The sequence below is a fragment of the Bufo gargarizans genome, chromosome 7, assembly GCF_014858855.1.
Source record: "Bufo gargarizans isolate SCDJY-AF-19 chromosome 7, ASM1485885v1, whole genome shotgun sequence".
Taxonomy (NCBI): Eukaryota; Metazoa; Chordata; class Amphibia; order Anura; family Bufonidae; genus Bufo; species Bufo gargarizans.
This window is the reverse complement of record NC_058086.1, coordinates 150,165,277-150,187,261: the sequence shown is the minus strand read 5'-3', so window position 1 is coordinate 150,187,261 and position 21,985 is coordinate 150,165,277. Positions and strand designations below refer to the sequence as shown.

Genomic DNA, 21,985 nt, shown 5'->3' with positions numbered 1-21,985 from the left:
GTCAGATTAAAGTTATTTCTGTGACCATTGTGACTTTTTCTTTCATTGACCAAAGGGTACCAACAATTTTGTCCACGTCTGTACATACACATACCCTGCTTATATATAAGGTAAGCCAGCCCACTATAGCGTGCACACAATCAGCACAAATATGATTATTTATGCAACACAGAATCACAGTTTAGCAAAGCTCAAGATCCTAAATTTGAGCAATATGAGGAGAGCGTCAAATAAGGGACGTGGCCCAGGTCGTGGTGCTGCTGGTGCAGCTCCTGTTGCGGAAAGAGGACGTGGTTAGGGATGAGCGAACTCGAACTGTATAGTTCGGGTTCGTACCGAATTTTGGGGTGTCCGTGACACGGACCCGAACCCGGACATTTTCGTAAAAGTCCGGGTTCGGTGTTCGTCGCTTTCTTGGCGCTTTTGTGACGCTTTCTTGGCGCTTTTTGAAAGGCTGCAAAGCAGCCAATCAACAAGCGTCATACTACTTGCCCCAAGAGGCCGTCACAGCCATGCCTACTATTGGCATGGCTGTGATTGGCCAGAGCACCATGTGACCCAGCCTCTATTTAAGCTGGAGTCACATAGCGCCGCCCATCACTCTGCTCTGATTAGCGTAGGGAGAGGTTGCGGCTGCGACAGTAGGGCGAGATTAGGCAGATTAACTCCTCCAAAGGACTTGATTAATCGATCGATCTGCAGCTGTGCATCATTGAGCTGCTGAAATTCAAATGCTCACTGTTTTTAGGCTGCCCAGACCGTTTGTCAGTCACTTTTTTCTGGGTTGATCGGCGGCCATTTTGTGTCTTGTGCGGTGCTGCGACCAAGTGCATCCAAGCTGCGACCAAGTGCATTTAACCCTCAATGGTGTGGTTGTTTTTTGGCTAAAGCCTACATCAGGGTGAAGCTGTCACACCAAGTGCATTTAACCAGCAATAGTCTGTTTATTTTTTGGCCATATACTAAATCAGGGGCAAGCTGCGCCCGTCACCAAGTGCATTTAACCAGCAATAGTCTGTTCATTTTTTGGCCATATACTACATCAGGGGCAAGCTGCGCCCGTCACCAAGTGCATTTAACCCTCAGTAGTGTGGTTGGTCAAGCTGTCACACCAAGTGCATTTAACCAGCAATAGTCTGTTCATTTTTTGGCCATATACTACATCAGGGGCAAGCTGCGCCTGTCACCAAGTGCATTTAACCCTCAATGGTGTGGTTGTTTTTTGGCTAAAGCCTACATCAGGGTGAAGCTGTCACACCAAGTGCATTTAACCAGCAATAGTCTGTTCATTTTTTGGCCATATACTACATCAGGGGCAAGCTGCGCCCGTCACCAAGTGCATTTAACCCTCAGTAGTGTGGTTGGTCAAGCTGTCACACCAAGTGCATTTAACCAGCAATAGTGTGGTTATTTTTTGGCCATATCCCAGTCTAATTCTGTCACTAAATCCATACCGGTCACCCAGCGCCTAAATACTAGGCCTCAAATTTATATCCCGCTAAATCTGTCGTTACCGCTGTACTGTTGTGGCTGGGCAAGTTATTTAGTGTCCGTCAAAGCACATTTTTTGTTCAGGGTTGAAATACAATTCCCAATTTAGCAATTTCATAATTTAGTGGTTTCTGCTATATCAGAGCTATTTGAAATCTATCCCTAAAAGGGTATATAATATTCAAGGTGCACATAGGATCATTCAGAATAACTTCACACACACGCTACTGTGCATTTCCAAGTCTAATTCTGTCACTAAATCCATACCGGTCACCCAGCGCCTAAATACTAGGCCTCAAATTTATATCCCGCTGAATTTGAATACAATACATTGGGCCAAATAATATTTTTGTTGTTGTGGTGAACCATAACAATGAGGAAAACATCTAGTAAGGGACGCGGACGTGGACATGGTCGTGGTGGTGTTAGTGGACCCTCTGGTGCTGGGAGAGGACGTGGCCGTTCTGCCACATCCACACGTCCTAGTGTACCAACTACCTCAGGTCCCAGTAGCCGCCAGAATTTACAGCGATATATGGTGGGGCCCAATGCCGTTCTAAGGATGGTAAGGCCTGAGCAGGTACAGGCATTAGTCAATTGGGTGGCCGACAGTGGATCCAGCACGTTCACATTATCTCCCACCCAGTCTTCTGCAGAAAGCGCACAGATGGCGCCTGAAAACCAACCCCATCAGTCTGTCACATCACCCCCATGCATACCAGGGAAACTGTCTCAGCCTCAAGTTATGCAGCAGTCTCTTATGCTGTTTGAAGACTCCGCTGGCAGGGTTTCCCAAGGGCATCCACCTAGCCCTTCCCCAGCGGTGAAAGACATAGAATGCACTGACGCACAACCACTTATGTTTCCTGATGATGAGGACATGGGAATACCACCTCAGCATGTCTCTGATGATGACGAAACACAGGTGCCAACTGCTGCGTCTTTCTGCAGTGTGCAGACTGAACAGGAGGTCAGGGATCAAGACTGGGTGGAAGACGATGAAGGGGACGATGAGGTCCTAGACCCCACATGGAATGAAGGTCGTGCCACTGACTTTCACAGTTCGGAGGAAGAGGCAGTGGTGAGACCGAGCCAACAGCGTAGCAAAAGAGGGAGCAGTGGGCAAAAGCAGAACACCCGCCGCCAAGAGACTCCGCCTGCTACTGACCGCCGCTATCTGGGACCGAGCACCCCAAAGGCAGCTTCAAGGAGTTCCCTGGCATGGCACTTCTTCAAACAATGTGCTGACGACAAGACCCGAGTGGTTTGCACGCTGTGCCATCAGACCCTGAAGCGAGGCATTAACGTTCTGAACCTGAGCACAACCTGCATGACCAGGCACCTGCATGCAAAGCATGAACTGCAGTCGAGTAAACACCTTAAAACCAAGGAAGTCACTCAGGCTCCCCCTGCTACCTCTTCTGCTGCTGCCGCCTCGGCCTCTTTCTCTGCCTCTGGAGGAACGTTGGCACCTGTCGCCCAGCAAACAGGGGATGTACCACCAACACCACCACCACCTCCGTCACCAAGCGTCTCAACCATGTCACACGGCAGCGTTCAGCTCTCCATCTCACAAACATTTGAGAGAAAGCGTAAATTCCCACCTAGCCACCCTCGATCCCTGGCCCTGAATGCCAGCATTTCTAAACTACTGGCCTATGAAATGCTGTCATTTAGGCTGGTGGACACAGACAGCTTCAAACAGCTCATGTCGCTTGCTGTCCCACAGTATGTTGTTCCCAGCCGCCACTACTCTCCAAGAGAGCCGTGCCTTCCCTGCACAACCAAGTATCCGATAAAATCAAGTGTGCACTGCGCAACGCCATCTGTAGCAAGGTCCACCTAACCACAGATACGTGGACCAGTAAGCACGGCCAGGGACGCTATATCTCCCTAACTGCACACTGGGTAAATGTAGTGAGAGCTGTTTAGCGCACGTCCTTCCGCCGCCAAGGATCGCAGGGCAACATTCTTTGCCTCCTGTTGCCACCTCCTCCTTCTCGGCTTCCTCCTCCTCTTCTTCCACCTGCTCATCCAGTCAGCCACACACCTTCACCACCAACTTCAGCACAGCCCGGGGTAAACGTCAGCAGGCCATTCTGAAACTCATATGTTTGGGGGACAGGCCCCACACCGCACAGGAGTTGTGGCGGGGTATTGAACAACAGACCGACGAGTGGTTGCTGCCGGTGAGCCTCAAGCCCGGCCTGGTGGTGTGTGATAATGGGCGAAATCTCGTTGCAGCTCTGGGACTAGCCAATTTGACGCACATCCCTTGCTTGGTGCATGTGCTTCAATTTGGTGGTGCAGAAGTTCATTCACAACTACCCCGACATGTCAGAGCTGCTGCATAAAGTGCGGGCCGTCTGTCCGCGCTTCCGGCGTTCACATCCTGCTGCTGCTCGCCTGTCTGCGCTACAGCGTAACTTCGGCCTTCCCGCTCACCGCCTCATATGCGACGTGCCCACCAGGTGGAACTCCACCTTGCACATGCTGGACAGACTGTGCGAGCAGCAGCAGGCCATAGTGGAGTTTCAGCTGCAGCACGCACGGGTCAGTCGCACTACAGAACAGCACCACTTCACCACCAATGACTGGGCCTCCATGCGAGACCTGTGTGCCCTGTTGCGCTGTTTCGAGTACTCCACCAACATGGCCAGTGGCGATGACACCGTTATCAGCGTTACAATACCACTTCTATGTCTCCTTGAGAAAACACTTAGGGCGATGATGGAACAGGAGGTGGCCCAGGAGGAGGAGGAGGAGGAAGAGGAAGAGGGGTCATTTTTAGCACTTTCAGGCCAGTCTCTTCGAAGTGACTCAGAGGGAGGTTTTTGGCAACTGCAGAGGCCAGGTACAAATGTGGCCAGCCAGGGCCCACTACTGGAGGACGAGGAGGACGAGGATGAGGAGGAGGTGGAGGAGGATGAGGATGAAGCATGGTCACAGCGGGGTGGCACCCAACGCAGCTCGGGTCCATCACTGGTGCATGGCTGGGGGGAAAGGCAGGACAATGACGATACGCCTCCCACAGAGGACAGCTTGTCCTTACCCCTGGGCAGCCTGGCACACATGAGCGACTACATGCTGCAGTGCCTGCGCAACGACAGCAGAGTTGCCCACATTTTAACCTGTGCGGACTACTGGGTTGCCACCCTGCTGGATCCACGCTACAAAGACAATGTGCCCACCTTACTTCCTCCACTGGAGCGTGATAGGAAGATGTGCGAGTACAAGCGCACGTTGGTAGACGCGCTACTGAGAGCATTCCCAAATGTCACAGGGGAACAAGTGGAAGCCCAAGGCCAAGGCAGAGGAGGAGCAAGAGGTCGCCAAGGCAGCTGTGTCACGGCCAGCTTCTCTGAGGGCAGGGTTAGCATGGCAGAGATGTGGAAAACTTTTGTCAACACGCCACAGCTAACTGCACCACCACCTGATACGCAACGTGTTAGCAGGAGGCAACATTTCACTAACATGGTGGAACAGTACGTGTGCACACCCCTCCACGTACTGACTGATGGTTCGGCCCCATTCAACTTCTGGGTCTCTAAATTGTCCACGTGGCCAGAGCTAGCCTTTTATGCCTTGGAGGTGCTGGCCTGCCCGGCGGCCAGCGTTTTGTCTGAACGTGTATTCAGCACGGCAGGGGGCGTCATTACAGACAAACGCAGCCGCCTGTCTACAGTCAATGTGGACAAGCTGACGTTCATAAAAATGAACCAGGCATGGATCCCACAGGACCTGTCCGTCCCTTGTCCAGATTAGACATTAACTACCTCCCCTTAACCATATATTATTGGACTCCAGGGCACTTCCTCATTCAATCCTATTTTTATTTTCATTTTACCATTATATTGCGAGGCTACCCAAAGTTGAACCTCTCCTCTGTCTGGGTGCCGGGGCCTAAATATATGCCAATGGACTGTTCCAATGTTGGGTGACGTGAAGCCTGATTCTCTGCTATGACATGCAGACTAATTCTCTGCAGACATGAAGACAGATCCTCTGTTAAGGGACCTCTCTCCTGTGCCTGGGTGCTGGGCCTAAATATCTGACAATGGACTGTTGCAGTGGTGGGTGACGTGAAGCCTGATTCTCTGCTATGACATGCAGACTGATTCTCTGCTGACATGAAGCCAGATCCTCTGTTACGGGACCTCTCTCCTCTGCCTGTGTGCTGGGCCTAAATATATGCCAATGAACTGTTGCAGTGGTGGCTGAAGTGAAGCCTCATTCTCTGCTATGACATGCAGACTAATTCTCTGCTGACATGAAGCCAGATTGTCTGTTACGGGACCTCTCTCCTCTGCCTGGGTGCTGGGCCTAAATTTATGAAAATGGACTGTTGCAGTGGTGGGTGACGTGAAGCCTGATTCTCTGCTATGATATGAAGACTGATTCTCTGCTGACATGAAGCCAGATCCTCTGTTACGGGACCTCTCTCCTCTGCCTGGGTGCTGGGCCTAAATATCTGACAATGGACTGTTGCATTGGGGGCGTCATTACAGACAAACGCAGCCGCCTGTCTACAGTCAATGTGGACAAGCTGACGTTCATAAAAATGAACCAGGCATGGATCCCACAGGACCTGTCCGTCCCTTGTCCAGATTAGACATTAACTACCTCCCCTTAACCATATATTATTGGACTCCAGGGCACTTCCTCATTCAATCCTATTTTTATTTTCATTTTACCATTATATTGCGAGGCTACCCAAAGTTGAATGAACCTCTCCTCTGTCTGGGTGCCGGGGCCTAAATATATGCCAATGGACTGTTCCAATGTTGGGTGACGTGAAGCCTGATTCTCTGCTATGACATGAAGACTGATTCTCTGCTGACATGAAGCCAGATTGTCTGTTAGGGGACCTCTCTCCTCTGCCTGGGTGCTGGGCCTAAATTTATGAAAATGGACTCTTACAGTGGTGGGTGACGTGAAGCCTGATTCTCTGCTATGACATGAAGACTGATTCTCTGCTGACATGAAGCCAGATCCTCTGTTACGGGACCTCTCTCCTCTGCCTGGGTGCCGGGGCCTAAATATCTGAGAATGGACTGTTCCAGTGTGGGTGACGGGAAGCCAGATTCTCTGCTATGGGACCTCTCTCCAATTGATTTTGGTTAATTTTTATTTATTTAATTTTAATTTTTATTCATTTCCCTATCCACATTTGTTTGCAGGGGATTTACCTACATGTTGCTGCCTTTTGCAGCCCTCTAGCCCTTCCCGTTTTAGTGCCGAAAAGTTCGGGTCCCCATTGACTTCAATGGGGTTCGGGTTGGGGACGAAGTTCGGATCGGGTTCGGATCCCGAACCTGAACATTTTCGGGAGGTTCGGCCGAACTTCTCGAACCCGAACATCCAGGTGTTCGCTCAACTCTAGACGTGGTCGATCTGTGCAAGCTACACGCACAATTGAAACCCCTTCCTCAGGTGCGAGTTGGCAACAGAATCTGCTGCGGTACTTGATCGGGCCTAATGCGGCTCTATGAATGGTGAGGCCAGAACAAGTACAGGCGATAGTAGATTGGGTTGCTGACAGTGCCTCCAGTTCCTTCACATTGTCTCCCACCCAGTCTCCTGCTGAAAGATCAGAGTTGGCACCTGCCGATGTCCATCAGTCTTTCACCTCACCCCCTTGCAAATCAACCAAGCAGTCTGAGCCCCAAGTTCCTTCTGCATTTTAATGACTCTGTTAGCAGGGTTTCCCAGGGCCATCCACCTAGCCCTGCCCCAGAAGTGGAAGAGATTGAGTGCACCGATGCCCAACCACTTATGTTTCAAGATAAGTACATGGGAGGGCCATCGCAGCATGTTTCGGATGATGACGAAGCACAGGTGCTAACTGCTGGGGCTTTCGAAAGTGTGCAGACTGACAAGGAGGGCAGGGGTGAAGACTGGGTGGAAGATGATGTGGAGGACGATGAGGTCCTCGACCCCACATGGAATCAAGGTCATGCGAGTGACCTATGTAGTTCGGAGGAAGAGGCGGTGGTCGCACAGAGCCACCAGCACAGCAGAAGAGGGAGCAGGGTGCAAAAGCGGAGCGGCCGTCCCCTAGACAGTACACCTGCTACTGCCCACCGCAGCAAGGGACCGAGCACACCAAAGCCAGCTCCAAGGAGTTCCCCGGCGTGGCAGTTCTTCAGACAATATGCTGACTACAAGACACGAGTGGTTTGCACACTGTGCAATCAGAGCCTGAAGCGATTCATAAACGTTCTCAACCTGAGCACAACCTGCATGACCAGGCATTTACAGACGTGGACAAAATTGTTGGTACCCTTTGGTCAATGAAAGAAAAAGTCACAATGGTCACAGAAATAACTTTAATCTGACAAAAGTAATAATAAATTAAAATTCTATAAATGTTAACCAATGAAAGTCAGACATTGTTTTTCAACCATGCTTCAACAGAATTATGTAAAAAAATAAACTCATGAAACAGGCATGGACAAAAATGATGGTACCCCTAGAAAACACAGAACATAATGTGACCAAAGGGACATGTTAATTCAAGGTGTGTCCACTAATTAGCATCACAGGTGTCTACAACCTTGTAATCAGCCATTGGGCCTATATATATGGCTCCAGGTAATCACTGTGTTGTTTGGTGATATGGTGTGTACCACACTCGACATGGACCAGAGGAAGCAAAGGAAAGAGCTGTCTCAAGAGATCAGAAAGAAAATTATAGACAAGCATGTTAAAGGTAAAGGCTATAAGACCATCTCCAAGCAACTAGATGTTCCTGTGAGTACAGTTGCACATATTATTCATAAGTTTAAGATCCATGGGACTGTAGCCAACCTCCCTGGACGTGGCCGCAGGAGGAAAATTGATGACAAATCTAAGAGACGGATAATCCGAATGGTAACAAAAGAGCCTAGAAAGACTTCTAAAGAGATTCAAGGTGAACTTCATGCTCAAGGAACATCAGTGTCAGATCGCACCATCCGTCGTTGTTTGAGCCAAAGTGGACTACATGGGAGACGACCAAGGAGGACACCATTGTTGAAAACGAATCATAAAAAAGCAAGACTGGAATATGCCAAACTACATGTTGACAAGCCACAAAGCTTCTGGGAGAATGTCCTGTGGACAGATGAGACAAAAATCGAAGTTTTTGCCAAGGCACATCAGCTGTATGTTCACAGACGAAAAAATGAAGCATATCAAGAAAAGAACACTGTCCCTACTGTGAAACATGGAGGAGGCTCTGTTATGTTCTGGGGCTGCTTTGCTGCGTCTGGCACAGGGTGTCTTGAATCTGTGCAGGGTACAATGAAATCTCAAGACTATCAAGGAATTCTAGAGAGAAATGTACTAGCCAGTGTCAGAAAGCTTGGTCTCAGTCGCAGGTCATGGGTCTTGCAACAGGACAATGACCCAAAACACACCGCTAAAAACACCCAAGAATGGCTAAGAGGAAAAAATTGGACTATTCTAAAGTGGCCTTCTATGAGCCCTGACCTCAATCCTATTGAGCATCTTTGGAAGGAGCTGAAACATGCAGTCTGGAAAAGGCACCCTTCAAACCGGACACAACTGGAGCAGTTTGCTCATGAGGAGTGGGCCAAAATACCTGCTGAGAGGTGCAGATGTCTCATTGACAGTTACAGGAAGCGTTTGATTGCAGTGATTGCCTCAAAAGGTTGCGCAACAAAATATTAAGTTAGGGGTACCATCATTTTTGTCCATGCCTGTTTCATGAGTTTATTTTTTTACATAATTCTGTTGAAGCATGGTTGAAAAACAATGTCTGACTTTCATTGGTTAACATTTATAGAATTTAAATTTATTATTACTTTTGTCAGATTAAAGTTATTTCTGTGACCATTGTGACTTTTTCTTTCATTGACCAAAGGGTACCAACAATTTTGTCCACGTCTGTAAGTGCAAAGCACGAGCTTCAGTGGAGTAGACACCTCAAAAACCAAGAAAGGTCTCTTGCTCCTCCTGCTTCCTCTTCTGCTGCAGTCTCGGCCTCTTCATCCACCTCTGGAGTGACAGTGCCACCTGGCACCCCACAAACAGAGGATCTGGTGGCAACACCACCACCTGGGTCACCAAGCATCTCCCCAAAGTCCCACGGAAGCGTTCAGCTCTCCATCTCCCAAACACTGGAGAGGAAGAGGAAGTACCCCCCTACCCACTCGCGATCCCTAGCCCTGAATGCCAGCATTTCTAAATTACTGGCCTTTGAAATGCTGTCATTCCGTCTGGTAGAGACGGAGAGTTTTAAAGGCCCTATGGCGCTGGCTGTCCCACAGTACGTCATGCCCAGCCGCCACTACTTTTCCAGGCGAGCCTTTCCTGCACAACCAAGTGGAGGACAAAATCAGGTGTGCACTGCGCAACGCCATCTGTGGCAAGGTGCACCTCACTACGGATATACGTGGACCAGTAAGCACGATCAAGGCCGTTATATCTCTATAAGAGTACACTTGGTAAATGCAGTGGCATCTGGGGCTGAGGTGGATAGCAGTTTGGCGCATGTCCTTCCACCACCGAGGATTGCAGGGTGCTTCAGTTTGCCTTCTGTTGCTTCCTCCTCTTACTCCGCTTCCTCATCCTCAACCGGCTCATCATCCGGTCAGCATAACACCTTCACCACCAACTTCAGCACAGCCAGGGGTAAACGACAGCAGGCAGTTTTAAAACTTATCTGTTTGGGGGACAAACCCCACACCGCGCAGGAGCTGCGGATGGGCCTAGAACAACAGACCGATGAGTGGTTGGTGCCAGTGAGCCTAAAGCCCGGCCTGGTGGTGTGCGATAATCGGGCGAAATCTCGTAGCAGCTCTGGGACTAGCCGGTTTTACGCACATTCATTGCCTGGCGCATGTGCTGAATTTGGTGGTGCAGAGATTCCTTAAAAATTACCCCGATAAGAGCTGCTGCATAAAGTGCGGGCTGTCTGTGCACGCTTTCGGTGTTCTCACCCTGCTGCTGCTCACCTGTCAGAGCTGCAGCATAACTTCTGCCTTTCCGCTCACCGCCTCATATGCGACGTGCCCACAAGGTGGAACTCCACCTTGCACATGCTGGCCAGAAGACTGTGCGAGCAGCAGCAGACGATAGTGGAGTTTCAGCTGCAGCACGCACGGGTAAGTCGCTCTGCGGAACAGCACCACTTCACCACCAATTACTGGACCTCCATGCAAGACCTGTGTACCTTGTTGCGCTGTTTCGAGTACTCCACCAACATGGCCAGTGCCGATAACGCCGTTCTCAGCGTTACTATCCCACTACTATGCCTCCCTGAAAAAACGCTTCGGGCGATGATGGAAGAGAATGTGGCACAGGAGGAGGAGGAGAAAGAGGGATAATTTCATATAGTTTCCAGCCAGTCATTCACAAGTTTCTCCGAGGGTGGGTTCCTGCACCCGCAACGCCAGGTACACAATTATCCAGCCAGGGCACAGTTCTGGAGGATGATGAGGTGGAGGATTAGGAGGAGGAGGAGATGGAGGAGGAACCGGTTAAAGACAGGTTAAAAAAATTAAAAAATTTGTCTGTTGCATTTTTGTGTGAAATTCACCAATTTTTGGGTGTGATGTACAACTGCTATACCTAGTAGACAGGTAAAAAAAAATATAAATATAAAATTTTCAGGTGAAATTCACAAATTTTTGGGTGTAATATACCCCTCCTCTACCTATTTATACCAGCTTAGTAGATTTCAATAATTTTTCTTTTACATTTTCGGGTGACATTAAAAAAAAAATTCTGTCATAGACCACTGCTCTGGTTAATACATTTCTGTAATTTTTCAGTTATATTCTTGGGTTGACATTTTACAATTTTGGACGTGAATAAACCCCTGCTCTGCATAGGTGACAGGGAATACAATTTCTGAAATTCTTCTTTAATTGATGCGCGCCACCTCCTTTCATTCAATGCTTAAACTTTAACAAGTTGTCCCACATTTGCGCTTCAATAATTTGTCCCACATTTGCGCTTCAATAATTTGTCCCACATTTGCGCTTTACTAATTTGTCCCACATTTGCGCTTCAATAATTTGTCCCACATTTGCACTTCAATAATTTTTCCCACATTTGCGCTTCAATAATTTGTCCCACATTTGCGCTTAAATAATTTGTTCAACTTTTGCGCTTTAACAGCTTTTCCCACATTTTCGCTCGATTCTAAAAAAATGTAATCCATTTCTCTCCCTTGGATGTGGTCTCCCTTTCTCACGCTCCCTCTCCGGTGTGGAACCCTGATTCGCCGATAACCGTGATCAACATGGCAGGCTCAAAAAAGTATATCGAAAGTTGATGGAGAAGATATCCAAAATGGATGGTGGACGTCACAGCGGCACCTTAGAAACCCCTGCTCTGCATAGGTGACAGGGAATAAAATGTAAGAAATTCTTCTTTAATTGATGCGCGCCACCTCCTATCATTCAATGCTTAAACTTGAACAAGTTGACCCACATTTGCGCTTCAATAATTTTTCCCACATTTGCGCTTCAGTAATTTGTCCCACATTTGCACCTTAATAACTTTTCCCATATTTCCGCTCGATCCAAAAGAAAATTAATACATCCCTTGGATGTGGTCTCTCTTTCTCATGCTCCCTCTCCGGCGTGGAAGCCTGATTCGCCGATAACCGTGATCAACATGGTAGGCTCAGAAAAGAACATCGAAAGTTTATAGCGAAGATATCCAAATGGATGGTGGACGTCACAGGGACATGCGATCAGGCATAAGTTATCTAGAGTCAACAAAGCGGCAGCAGGGCCTCTCCTGGCTAATGCTTACAAATCCAAAATACCACAGTGACAGTCCCTATAATTTTTTATTAATCATTCCAATAACAGGGCATCTTAAGAGTCCTGTATTGTTATTTATCGTCACTACCTCTTCAAGTCGGGAGTGGGTAATTGCCGCGCGCCCCCTCCTTAACTTGGAAGCTTGTGCTTCAATACTTTATCCCACATTTCTGCTCAATTACATTAAATTTTATCCATTGACCTCCCCTGCATGTGGTATCCTTTTCTCAGGCTCGCTCTCCGGCCTGGAGCCCTCATTCCCTGCCACCCGTGATCACCATGGTAGGCGCATAAAAGAACATCGAAAGTTTATAGAGCAGATATCAAATTTGATCGTGAACATCACGGGGACGTGCGACATGGTGGGGCAGTAAGTGTGCACACACCTACCAGGGGTTAGCCCCTACAACTTCTGGGTCTCCAAATTGGGCACATGGCCTGAGCTTGGCCTTTACCCCTTGGAGGGTCTGGCCTGCCCTGCAGCCAGTGTATTGTCTGAGCCTGTGTTTAGCACAGCAGAAGGGGGTTATCACAGGTTATATTTCCCAATGTTTTGGGGTGTACCCTAATTTAGAAAAATAAAATAAAAATTTAAAACCAAAAAGCAGTGTAGGCTACCTCCTCCGCCGCTTCCACATACACCGCCTCCTCAACCTCCTACTCCATATGGACCTCGTCCTCCTAGATCAAGATTATTATTTTTTCTTTTTACGTATATTTTATGTAATTTAAAGTCATTTCCCTATCCACATTTGTTTGCAGAGCACTTGCCATGCTTTTAACCACATTTGATGACATTTGCAGCCCTCTAGCCATTTCCATGACATTTTTACAGCCATTTTAGTGCTCAAAAGTTCGGATCCCCATTGACTTCAATGGGGTTCGGGTTCGTGGTCAAGTTCGGGTCCCGAACTCAAACTTTTTTGTGAAGTCAAACCGGTCGAACCCGAACATCCAGGTGTCCGCTCAACTCTATTAGAGACCCAAATGTCTTTTCAAGGACTATTGTTGTATCTGGCAGCAATATATATTTTTAGTGCAACCTGCGCTAAATAGCTTGCAATTGTTTGGCGACTGCAGACAGCGACATTATCTGCGCTACATCTCCTGTGTAACGTATGCACAGCCTTAAAATATCTGTGACATCCATTGTACTTTTTCAATTCCATTGAAATGTCCCGTTTCTGGGGTTTATGGCATAAAGTGAAGAGATAAGCATATTTGCAAAAAAAGTTGGCCACATGTTGAATAATATCCTTGAGCAATAACAAGTTTTAGGTTCAAACCTCTTACCAGCATACTCTATATTACAATAAATTAACAATGGGTGTAGTTTGTGGGAGAATGAATAAAACACTTGTGATACTGTAGGTAGGAGATGATGTACACTACATACCAAGACAGGGTGAAAAGTTATTGCTTAATTTACATACTTATGAAAGCCTCCAAATATCTACCACAGTGCTCCACAACCAATGGCTTGGGGGCAACATGTGGCTCATGACCCTCAGCAATGTGGCTCATTAAAGGAGTTCCTGAGCTATGGTAATGCATTGACAATTACAATTTTACATCTACATTGACAATATTGCAGATGTAATCTCAGATGGCTCATAAAGTTGACAATATTGCAGATAGCTCATAAAGTTGTGGAATGCGTTGAATGTAGCAAGCTGTGGAAAAGCTTTAAAAACCTTGGATATTATAGTCTAAATTATGTACCCAGCTAATGTCTGACACAGGCTTTCTTATCTCCTTCTTCTAGACTTCCACTGCAGGCATCATTGACATATCTATAAGATTTAACTGGAGAAATGCATTACTGACTTGTTAAAGCAAATAGACAGCTACGCTATGCTTGTTGGTGTTGTTGTAGGCATTCATAGAGGTCTGAGAGATCTTAAACTCACAGATGAGATATTCTATCAATATTCCATAAATGCCTATAGTGGGAAGACCCCTTTAAACTGGCCAAGATTTTCATTATCAACATGGTCATCATGGATTCCACTGGAGCAGCTGCAATGTGGCGGCCAGAACTCCTTCCACCTAGGGAGACCTAAGCCCACAGACCACATACATTTCAAGATTATACCTCAGTGCAGCTGTCCAATGGAAAGGGGTTGTCCAGATTTTTTTTTTTTATCCCCCACCCAGCCATGCATGTGAATAGATCTATACTTACCTTCTCCCCACCACCACTCCATTCCAGTTCTTTGGCTCATAAGCAGTTTTTACTCGACATCCAGTCCCCACCTTTCCACTCCCACATGGACAGGGTCTTGCGCGCTGCTACACCCAATGAATGGCCAAAAAGGTGACGTGTCCAGCATGGATGGAGTCATGACAGCACATAATCCAGCCAGTAATGACTTCATCCATGCTGAAGTTGACAGTCAAGAATCTGAAGTCCAGTAAAGACAGCCTGGGGGCCAGAAGCTGGACTGGAACAGAGCAGTGGTGAGCAGGCAATTAGATATATCTTCACAGATACCAAATTTGTTTTGGGGGGGCAATTAAAAAACGAAAACAAATAAGGGTCAGGAAAATTTTAATTCATTTCTGACTTCTATTTGTCAGAAATCATTAATGTTTTCACCATGAATGTAAATATTTACCCATTCAGTAATATTGACATAGAACCAAAAAAGAAGGCCTCACTATAAAGCCGTAAAGTAGGGCAAACGGAGAACCAATCATATAAACCTAAAAGTGTTGCTAAAAAACAACCATGGAATACCCAGTATATTTAAAAATATATATACTTTATTATGTCATAAATTAATCAAAATTCATAAATATAAGACATTATTACACAGAATTAATTTGGAAAAAGTCAGCAAACAACCTGGATGCCGTATTCCCCCCGCCGGTGTCTCAATAACCCGCCAAACAGATGGAACACATGTAAGGTGTATGTGCAATATGCAGTGGGGTGATTTACAAGTAAATAGTATCTGGTACAAAACAACTACAAGTAACTGTGATCCTCACTCCACTGCATAGCCCTGAGGCGAGTCTATAAAGGTGTAGGGCCCTAAATAATGTATAAATAATGACAAAGCAGATAACACAGTATCTATCTGGAATGTTCAGGTAGATACGTCCCTATACACCAAGCCATCAATATGGAGGCTACAAGCAAAAAACTCGCCCATAGGTACCTGCTGGAAAAACAAACATACCCAAGGACATGATGGAGGTCAGAGACAACGGTCACAGGGCAGGCTGCCTATATTGATACTATTGATACTTTGGCCTTCAGTCTCTATGCTATTTCTATAACTATATATAAAATTAATCCTTACTATATATAGTGCAAACTCATTAAGATCTGGTAATTTCCCATTAATTTACTTACAGGAAATGGTGGAGGATGGAAGAGCAAGTTTATATAGCTCTGTGGTAACCAACATTTCCAAAGAGATGATGTGTTACACAGATTTCCCAATGCCAGAAGATTTTCCAGCTTATCTGCACAATTCAAAGGTCCTGGAGTACCTAAGACTTTATGCTGAGCATTTTAGACTCCTAAAGTACATAAAGTTCAAGGTAAGAGTTTCACAATGCTTCCTATAGCTGGAAATAGTTTTTGAAACTAAATTAAGGCTGTCTATACACATTTTTGCCGGCCATAGAATCCAAATTGCCACAGATGGACTACACCTTAAAATAAAAAAATACATTGCAAAGTCATGAGAAACAGCTTGCAATTTAACCCACCATATTACCCAACACATAATCCACATGAGTGTTTAGAGTAAAGGTTTGCAGTTTTAGAAGCCTAAGGCCTCTTTCAAACGGGCAAGTTTTCTTTGCGGGTGCAATGCGTGAGGTGAACGCATTGCACCCGCACTGCTTCCGGACCCATTCATTTCTATGGGGCTGTGCACATGAGCGGTGATTTTCACGCATCACTTGTGCGTTGCGTGAAAATCACAGCATGCTCTATATTGTGCGGTTTTTTTGCGCAACACAGGCCCCATAGAAGTGAATGGGGCTGCGTGAAAATTGCAAGCATCCACAAGCAAGTGCGGATGCGGAGCGATTTTCACGCATGGTTGCTAGGAGACGATTGGGATGGGGACCCGATCTTTATTATTTTCCCTTATAACATGGTTATAAGGGAAAATAATAGCATTCTTAATACAGAATGCTTAGTAAAATAGGGATGGAGGGGTTAAAAAATAATAAACAAATTTAACTCACCCCATCCACTTGGTCGCGTAGCGGATCTCCTCTTGTTTCTTCAGGACCTGGGTAAAGGACCTTTGATGACGTCACTGCGCTCATCACATGGTCCATCACATGATCCATCACATGGTCCATCACATGGTTCATCACCATGGTGGCTGAGCTTTTCTTTACCTCGAACAAAAATTCAGTTGGCCACCCCAGGACTATATCTAAAGATTCTGGACACTGCAAGACCTCATCTATACAACTATTACCCCTGCCTTATCCTATTAGAACTGATACCTTTATGAAAACCTGGTATCATTGGAATCAATGGCTGTAAAAGTGAATCCAGCCATTCTGACATCCTTTCTGAAAAGGTTCCAATGCCCGCCACTATAGGTCTCAGTGGCGGAGGAAACGAGCCCTTATGGATTTTAGGTAGGGCATCGAAGACAGGGATGACCGGATTTAACACAAATATATAATCACGTTCTTTTTTAGTCAGAAATCCTGACTCCATTCCTAGGGTTAAAATTCTACCAAGTTCTATTTGAAAAGAGGGGAGCGGGTTACTCCTCAGCTCAGCGTATATTGCGTTATTCTATAACATAGTAGAGACCTGTGTCTTATACACTGAGCTGTCTAGAACAACTACCGCTCCACCCTTATCTGCGTTTTTTATAATCAGGTCATCCCTGTCTTCCAAAACCCGCAATGCCTTTTTTTCTTCAGCAGACAAATTTATCCGGCGTGTACCTTTGCGAACACCTGATTGTAACTGTCCTATTACCTTGTCATTCAGGGCACAAAGGTCTCTTTCAACAAATTCTTGGAAGCGGTCCAAAGCCGGCGACCTGGACTGCAGGGGATAAAAATCCCTAATGCTAGTTTTGAACAATAATGATTTATTAACCAGTTCATGGTCAGCCGGCTTGGTACGCATCTCCTGTAAAGAAGCTGAATGCATAAGTTCAATCAAATTCATCGAACTACAAATAGGTACAACATAAGTATCGAATAAAGGGGTAACTATAACTGTCTTGCTAAAAGGATTGTCATCTACAAGTATTATAATAGTCATACATATAAATGTTACACTAACAATACATTAGCTTTAATATGAAAGGAATCTAGACCTTATATTGCATGGTGTGTGCTGGTTATGCAGTGTCTGATAGGCCTGAATTAGAATATAACAATTTTGACTAATACAGTTTTTTTGGACCATAGTAACGCATCACGTTTCATGTTCTTATAAACGTGTTTCAATCATCAGAATTGGATTTTTTACACTAAGGTTATAAGTTTCTCAGCTAGCAATTTCCAACCAACAGTGTTATTATTTCTGATTTCTTCAAGACTGAAGTTTGCGTTGTGACAAGGAGTCCAGATTACTCAAAGACAGGTCAATGGGAGGTCATAACAAAGAAGAGTGGTGTAAAGGAGAAGGAGTGCTTTGATTCTGTTTTGGTCTGCAATGGCCATCACGTGGATCCATATTTACCTTTAGGGTCTTTCCCAGGTAAGTGACTGGCACACAGGCATGAGCTGTTAACGCCCTCGCATGCCACATGTCTGTACTGGTCCATGTTTCTGAGAATTTATAAATTTTGTTGCTTCTCCCATTTATCGGTAATTGTTTCTATCTATGAAACTGGTAATGTGTAAGCGACAGTGCTACAATCTGATTTATTTAATTGCTTTCAATAGTAGAACACATGAAACATGCAAGTCTATATGCATGGGCCTACATTAATAACTACAGGCTACCACAGGGCACCAATGTCCCAGCGTAAACATTTCTGAATTTCAGATTTGTACCTATGACACTGGCTGACCAGTTACATGTGTGCTTGGGAGCTAAAGGCATCTGTGTTGGTCCCATGTTCATGTGTTCCTGCGTTGGTGAGAAAAATGCTGTTTTGATATAAGTAAATGAGCCTCTAGGAGCAACAAGGGTGTTTCCATTACACCTCGAGGCACTGCTCTCTCTGCAACTGCCACGCCCTCTGCACTGTAAGTGATAGGGCCTGACATGAAGATTTTTTCAATGACTGGTCCTGTTAATCAAAGTGCGGAGGACACGGCAGTTGTAGAGAGAGCAGAACTTCCAGGAGTAACGGCAAGTACACGCTGCTCCAAGAGGCTTATTTGCATATATTAAAACACTATTTTTCTGAGCAATGTGGGCATATTTGAAGTTAAATAAATAAATAAAAGTATACATATTAGGGATTGCCACATCTGTAATGACCTGCTCTATAAAAATATCACATGGCCTAACCCCTCAGATGAACACCGTAAAAAAATATAAATAAAACGGTGTCAAAAAAGCCATATTTTTGTCACCTGCCATCACACAAAGTGTAATACCAAGCAATTAAAAAGTCATAAGCACCGCAAAATTGTACCAATCAAACCGTCATCTCATCCTGCAACATATTAGCCCCTACCTAAGACAATTGCCCAAAAAGTAAAAAAAACTATGGCTCTCAGAATATGGAGACACTGAAACATGATTTTTCGGGTTTAAAAAATGCTGTTATTTTGTAAAACTTCAAAAAATAAAAAAGTATACAAATCAGGTATTGACCCGTTCATAACAACCTGTTCTATAAAAATATCACATGATCTAACCCCTCAGGTGAACACCGTAAAAAAACATAATAAAACAGTGTAAAAAAAGCCACCTTTTGGCACCTTACATCACAAAAAGTTTATTACCAAGCAATTAAAAAGTCATATGCACCCTAAAATAATACCAATCAAACCATCATCTCATGCCCAAAAAAATGAGCCCATATATAAGACAGTCGCCCAAAAAAAAAAAAAAAAAAATGTCATTCAGAATATGGAGACACAAAAAAAATTTTTTTTTCAAAAATGCTTTATTATGTTAAACTGAAACAAACAAAAGAGAGTACTCAAATTTGGTATTGTCGCGTCCATAACAACCTGCTCTATAAAAATAGCTTATGATCTAACCTGTCAGATGAACAATGTAAATAACAAAAAATAAAAACAGTGCTAAAAAGAGCTATTTTTTTGTTTTTTGTTGCCTTGCCTTACAAAAAGTGTAATATAGAGCAAAATCATCTGCACCCTAAAATAGCACCAACAAAACTGCCACCTTATCCCGTAGTTTCCAAAATGGGATCACTTTTTTGGAGCTTTTACTCTAGGGGTGCATCAGGGGGTCTTCAAGTGTGACATTAAGTGATCCCAGTAAAATCTGCCCTCCAAAAACCATATGGTGTTCCTTTCCTTCTGCTGCCTGCCGTGTGCCTGTACAGCAGTTTACGACCATATATGGGGTGTTTTTGTAAATTACAGAATTAGGGCAATAAATATTGAGTTTTGCTTGGCTGTTAACCCTTGCTTTGTTAGCGGAAAAAAATTATTAAATTGGAAAATCTGCCCAAAAAGTGAAATTCTGAAATTTCATCTCCAATTTCCATTAATTCTTGTGGAAAACCTAAAGGGTTAAAAAAGTTTGTAAAATCTGTTTTGAATACCTTGAGGGGTGTAGTTTCTAAAATGGGGTCACTTTTTGGAGTTTCTACTCTAGGGGTGCATCAGGGGGTCTTTGAATCGGACATGGCGTAAAAAGTCCATCAAAATCTGCCTTCCAAAAGGCGTTCCTTTTCTTCTGCGACCTGCCATGTGGCCTTATAGCAGTTTACAACCACATATGGGGTGTTTTTTTGTAAACTACAGAATCAGGGCAATAAATATTGAGTCTTGTTTGGCTGTTAACCTTTGCTTTGTTAGCGGAAACAAAATTATTAAAATGGAAAATCTGCCAAAAGTGAAATTCTGAAATTTCATCTAAATTTTTCCATTAATTCCTGTGGAACACCTAAAGGGTTAACAACATTTGTAAAATCAGTTTTTAATACATTGAGGGTGTAGTTTCTAAAATGTTTTTTGGGGTGGTTTCTATTATGTAAGCCTTCCAAAGTGACTTCAGACCTGAACTGGTCCTTAAAAAGTGGGTTTTGGAACTTTTCAGAAAAATTTAAAGAAATAACTATTATATGAGGTATCTGTTTTCAAAGCCGAGAAAAAGAAATTTGGAAAGTTGCAAATTTTTCAATTATTTTGGTGACATTTTTTTTTTATAAATAAAAATTAAATATTTTGATTCAAACTTACCACTGGCATGAAGTACAACATGTGATGAGAAAACATTCTCAGAAAATGGCTTGGATATGTAAAAACGTTTTAAAGTTATCACAACATAAAGTGACACATGTCAGATTAGCAAAAATCAGTCTGGTCCTTAACCTGTTGGGGACACATCACATACCAGTACATCATGATGCCCTGGTACTTAAGGACACATGACGTACTGGTACGTCATGTGTATTTACGATCACCGCGGCGTGGCTTGTGGTGATCGGAACAGAGTGCCTGCTGAAATCATTCAGAAGGCACTCTGTGACAATGCTGAGGGGGGGGGGCGGGTCCTGTGACCCCCCTGTATCGGCGATCAATGCAAACCACAGGTCAATTCAGACCTGCGGTTTGCAGGGCTTTCGGAAGTTTCTGTTCCCCACTGTTCGTGACAGCGGGGATCAAAAACTTTAAAATTACATATCTTGTAATTTTTAACCTCCCCTGCAGCCCTCATTATTAGTTCCTGGCGGGCTGTGCGTGGGGGAGGGGGGGCGGTGCGGGCGGTGCTGGGGGGGCGGGCGCGCAATCATCCACCCGTCCTCTCATTTCCAGGATGGCCGAGCAGTTAGCAGAGTGTCATCACATTGCTGTCACTCTGCTTGAAACAGCCTACAGATGTCAGCCGTTTAACCCCTTCCATGCCGCGGTCCATAGGGACCGCTGTATGGAAGAGTTTAACAGGGAGGGAGCTACCTCCCTCTCCCATCGGGGGCTGCTGTGCCATTTCAGCCCCCGATTCTTGATGGGATCACAGAGGGAGGGGGCCCCCCTCCCTCCCCATCACCCGCTGCTCTGTTGTGGCAGTGAGTGATGGTTACCATGGCAACTGGACGACTTCACAGGCTTCCGGCTTGCCATGGTAAGGCTAAGTCTGATCAGACTTCTGCTAAAGGCAGAAGTCTGATCAGACTAAGTGTAAAGTAAAAATACAGTAGGGTACACTATATAGTGTACTGTATTGTATTATACAGACATCAGACCCACTGGATCTTAAGTGGGTCTGGGTTAAAAAATAAAAAAAAAACACATTTATCACTGATTAAAAATTAAAACAATTAAATGCACTACACATGTTTGATATCGCCGTGTCTGTAATGACCTGATCTATAAAATGGTCATGTTACTTTCCCCGCACGGTGAACGCCATAAAAAACAAAAAACTATGATGAAATTTAAATTTTGCCCACCTTACTTCCCAAAAAAGGTAATAAAAGTGATCAAAAAAGTCGTATGTACGCCACAATGGTACCAATCAAATCTGCACCTCATCCCGCAAAAAAACAAGCTCCTACATGAGACAATCCGCCCAAAAAGTAAAAAAAAAAAATATGGCTCTCAGACGATGGAGACACTAA

The 21,985-nt window shown here is 45.0% G+C and overlaps 1 protein-coding gene across 3 annotated transcripts in view; it reads left to right on the top strand.

Moving 5' to 3' along the window:
- The window catches only part of LOC122943764 (dimethylaniline monooxygenase [N-oxide-forming] 2-like), a 111,591-nt gene that overhangs the window by 29,578 nt on the left and 60,028 nt on the right, over positions 1 to 21,985 (top strand). For all 3 annotated transcript variants that reach the window (XM_044301773.1, XM_044301771.1, XM_044301772.1), the window contains exons 3-4: positions 15,636 to 15,824; positions 17,811 to 17,973. In XM_044301773.1, coding sequence (XP_044157708.1) covers positions 15,636 to 15,824; positions 17,811 to 17,973 — 352 coding nt within the window. The remainder of the gene's footprint in view (positions 1 to 15,635; positions 15,825 to 17,810; positions 17,974 to 21,985) is intronic.